The sequence below is a fragment of the Aedes aegypti genome, chromosome 1 (genome assembly GCF_002204515.2).
Source record: "Aedes aegypti strain LVP_AGWG chromosome 1, AaegL5.0 Primary Assembly, whole genome shotgun sequence".
NCBI lineage: Eukaryota > Metazoa > Arthropoda > Insecta > Diptera > Culicidae > Aedes > Aedes aegypti.
Window position 1 is genome coordinate 166,623,166 of NC_035107.1, and position 4,322 is coordinate 166,627,487.

Genomic DNA, 4,322 nt, shown 5'->3' on the forward strand with positions numbered 1-4,322 from the left:
CTTTTTTTTTTAATATCTTTGAAACATCAAAATACCATCTAGTCCGGTCTATCTGAACACCGACCATATATTGCGGCGCTCATTTTAAATCCACATCCAGCGGCGGCGGTAACGCGCAGAATATATACACGTATTTTAAACGCAACGTCAAAATTCAAGTAGGCTTGGATTTTTTCGTTCTTCAAGGACGCAAATGTTTCAAATTTGCTAAATCTGAAACATTTGGTGATTTTCATTATCACTGCGAAGGTATATCGACATTTTCAGATAATCGCATTACGTGGATTTATCTTGCAGAGCACAATATGTAACTGAAGAAAACAAAGAGAACAAAAGATCAACTTAGCCGTGATTTTCAGTAACCACGTCATACAATTTCAATTATCAAACACAAAACGCTTCGAAGATTACAGGGTATTAGAATTGAAAAAATCTCTATTGGGTCCCACTTCGATACAAATCAAATTGTAAGCAATATTTTTTCACAAATATATTCAGAAAGCCATCAAATGGAGCAAAACGTAAACTGTAATGAACTGAAGCCTCAAACCTCACAAACTAGTTTGACACTTTCAGAACTGGATGACAGCGAATGGTTGTCAAGTAAGCTACAAGCGTACATAAAGTATGCCAATTTGTATTTATTTCTGTTTCTTTTCACTAGGTTTTACTCCTCATGCACAATCTACAGGCAAAGATCACCTGTCAACCGGCGTAATTGATAGTAAGATGGAATGTGATCTACCTAGACTAAGTGCAGCATCTGATAAATCAATCAAGAATGACAATATGGAGGCAGCAAAGCTCACTAGTGAGTTAGTCACCATGCGTACTAATGGAAAAGAGTATGTTCTTCCATTCAAGATTCGTCCAGAATGCGGTGAAAATCAACCTTCAACTTATGATCCAGTCAAACATTTGGACAGGTATCCAACAGAAGGTCTTGACTGTAATGATTTGCCACATCAGAAACAGATTGAGACTGTGCTCCAGAAGAAAGATCTTTGTGGTGATTTTTCCATAGCTCCATCAAACAAAAAGAAATGTCATTTTGAAACACCATCATGTAAACAGGATGCTACACGTGAACATGAATCAAACAAAATATGCTGGTGTTCAATGAATTCAGCCAAGGAACTTAAGGTCGACCGAAAGCCTTTTCAATGTCCAATTTCATCCTGTGGCGATTTTGTGAGTTCTGCTTTCTATTCGTGCCATTTGAAAATTGAACATTGCGGGTTGATTCTGGAGGGACTAAATCCTGGAAAAGTTCGAACAATTTTGATCAATCCAGAACTGAATATTCACGGGAAAAATCACTGCAATATTGTCTACTACCTGACCGACAAGCTACGGTAAGTTTCGTATACAAAATCATTTAAATTCAACTGATCACGACTAATCTCACAGGGATTTTGGCCAAAGTGAGTTCCAAAACGTCGTACCCGTTCTTCTGATGTCTTCAAAATTCCAGTTTATTGATTTGGAACGAGAAATTCAATCTGATCAACGCCTGAATCAGGCTGCTCAATCATCAAGATATCACTACATATTCTGGTTCACAGGAATTGTGTCAGAGAAACTGAAGATACAATATTCTCTTAAGATTAATTCCTGGCAAAGACACCAAGGGCCCATCTATCCACTTTCACAACGCCAAGATCTGAAAAGTGTGTTTCAATCGGGCTCAGCGATGATTTTGTCGCAGATGTGGGTCGATAAACTCATTTCGAGGAAAGATAGATTAATGGAAATTAAACTGACGTTATCGTAAGGTAGTGTACATATTGTTTTATTTATTCTAAATTATGTGTTGAAAGCAAAACAGATAAAATAATAATGAATACATAAATAAATAAAATGTCAATTCCATTTATATAGAAAATCCCATATAACATGGGACTGTTATGCGAGTAGGGGCAGCATATTCGTTATTTAAAAGCCTTGCAGAGGCAAAAAATCTGGTTGGGCGCTCAATAATCATAAAAGTTGACTGTAAAACGTAAATTATTTAATATTTAAAAAAAAATGATTTCATATATGAAACAGTTAAACAGGTTGCAATGATTCACATTCTTATCGCAAGAATTGCAACCCCCTTTCCAAAATATAAATAATATAATTTGCAGAATTTCAGATTTTTATATGAAATAAGAGTGAAACAAAATAGTGACTGGTGATTTCATGCCGAAAAGTATGCAAAATCTTAGAAACGGCTATAACTATAATAAAACTGTGAGAATTTAATTGAAACTTGCAATGTTTACTCTCTTATTGAGTACTTTTGATTAACGTCCGCTCACTGTATTTTGTTTCGTCCTTCAAATTATCATATTGTCCTGTTTTCGTCGTTGTTGTTAAGATTGTTATTATGATATTATTCGTGTCGCTTATCAATGTAATGAATGTTGTATTTTTTTTCTATTCGAGAGTTGCTACAAACTGCATAACGCAAGAGAAAAGTCCAACCACATGATATTGAGTAAAATGGTTTTCAGTCGCGTATTGAGTAAAATGGTTTTCAATCGCACCTTCGTGCTGTGCGTACACGAATTATCTCTGCTCTTGGAAGTTTTCTTAAAAACTACCTAAAGCATTAAAACAGTACTTTTCAGTGCTACAAAAACAGTACTTTTCAGTGCTAAAATTAAAAACGGAACTTTTCAGTGCTACTGAAACAGTACTATTTTTTCAGCTATTAATCCCCTTACGATCCTTGTTTGGACCCGTGCCTTCGATTTTTCGTTGGACCCGTTGGCGAAAGCTAGCGGTGGTAATCCTTCTTGGACATCGTCTTGGGAAAAAACCTCTCAAAGGTCACGTCTTCTTTCGTTTATTCACTAAAAATGGTATCAACATCAAACAAAAGGAAGGGTGAATCTCTGAATTCACAACTTCCTTCCAAAAAAGTGGGATTTTAAACTTTCACTAAACGTGGCAAGAATGGAAGAAAGGAATGCGAACTTTCTTCCAAGGGTAAAATGAATAATACAACCGTCTACCGAAAATTCTAACGGGAAATCATCAAATGTACCCACTTCAAGTGATATGTTTGCCTCTGATTTTAATTTTCTAACTGAACAATTGAATCTAATGATTGATGCAATGTTCAAAAGCCAACACTATTACTGAAGCAGTCCAAGTTGGTGTAAAATTTACAAACTAAAGTTTTTGAAACTTTAGGTGTTTCTCTTGAAACCCAGCTTGGTAAATATACTTTCATAGCTGCCTATTTGCCTTTTCAATGCTCTGGACAGCAAGTTAATTTGCTCCAAACTGACTTGTGAAAATTGACTCGCAATAAGTCAAAAAATTTTGTCATTGGTGACTTTAATGCCAAACATCGGTCATGGCGTAATTCCAACGGTAGAATTTATTTGATGAGTGCTCTTCAGGATATTTCTCAATTCAATACCCTGATAGCCCTACATGTTTTTTCCTCTTCTAAAAATCCTTCTACGATTGATTTGGTCTTAACTGACTCTAGTCATCTTTGTAGCCAACTGATTACTCATGCTGATTTTGATTCTGATCATGTCCCTGTTACATTTCAAATATCTCATGAAGCGATTCTCAATCCTATCAGCTCCACTGTCAATTATTTTCGAGCTGACTGGAATATATATGAAACGTATGTTGACTCTAATCTTGATGTTAACATTACTTTAGAAACAACACTTGATATTGACAATGCTCTTGAAACTTTAACAAACTACATTGTTGAAGCCAGGAGCATTGCAATTCCAAAACGTGAAGTAAAATTTGAATCCGTGATTATATCTTAAACTTTTGATCCGTCTTAAAAACGTGAGGAGAAGGCATTTTCAACGCACTCGCGATCCTGCTATGAAAATTATATGCCATGATTTGCAGAAAGAAATCAAGAAACGTTTTGCACAATTAAGAAACAAAAATTTTGAAAATATGATTTCTCAATTGGACGCTGGCTCTAAGCCCTTTTGGAAATTATCCAAAATTTTGAAAAAACCTCAGAAGCCAATACCGGCATTGAAAGAGGAAAACAAATTATTACTAACTAATTGCGAAAAAGCTCAAAAATTTGCTATGCAGTTTGAAAGTGCGCACAATTTTAATTTAGAACTTACTAGTTCAATTGAAAATCAAGTTACTCAGGACTTCGAAAATATTCTCAATCAAGAGAACGTTTTCGAAAATGCCTGTGAGACTGATTTGGATGAAGTGAGAACAATTATTAAAAAAAAAAATCAAAAATATGAAAGCTCCTGGCGATGATGGAATTTCGTACATCCTCATCAAGAAACTTCCAGAAAGTAGCTCATCATTTTTAGATGATATATTTA

The 4,322-nt window shown here is 35.2% G+C and overlaps 1 protein-coding gene across 1 annotated transcript; it reads left to right on the forward strand.

Moving 5' to 3' along the window:
* The first annotated feature begins 341 nt into the window (after positions 1-341).
* On the forward strand, positions 342-1,783 carry LOC110679095. Its single transcript, XM_021853051.1, has 3 exons — positions 342-603; positions 665-1,355; positions 1,411-1,783. Exons 1-3 carry the CDS (start codon positions 510-512, stop codon positions 1,772-1,774), a joined length of 1,149 nt encoding a protein of 382 aa, XP_021708743.1. The 5' UTR covers positions 342-509; the 3' UTR covers positions 1,775-1,783.
* The last annotated feature ends 2,539 nt before the right edge of the window (positions 1,784-4,322 follow it).

Excerpts from the sequence above, each read along its gene's own strand:
- LOC110679095 (XM_021853051.1), top strand. The coding sequence starts at position 510 with ATGGAGCAAAACGTAAACTGTAATGAACTGAAGCCTCAAACCTCACAA. Across the intron at positions 604-664 it reads TGACAGCGAATGGTTGTCAA|GTTTTACTCCTCATGCACAA; the intron begins GTAAGCTACAAG and ends TCTTTTCACTAG. Across the intron at positions 1,356-1,410 it reads TACCTGACCGACAAGCTACG|GGATTTTGGCCAAAGTGAGT; the intron begins GTAAGTTTCGTA and ends CTAATCTCACAG.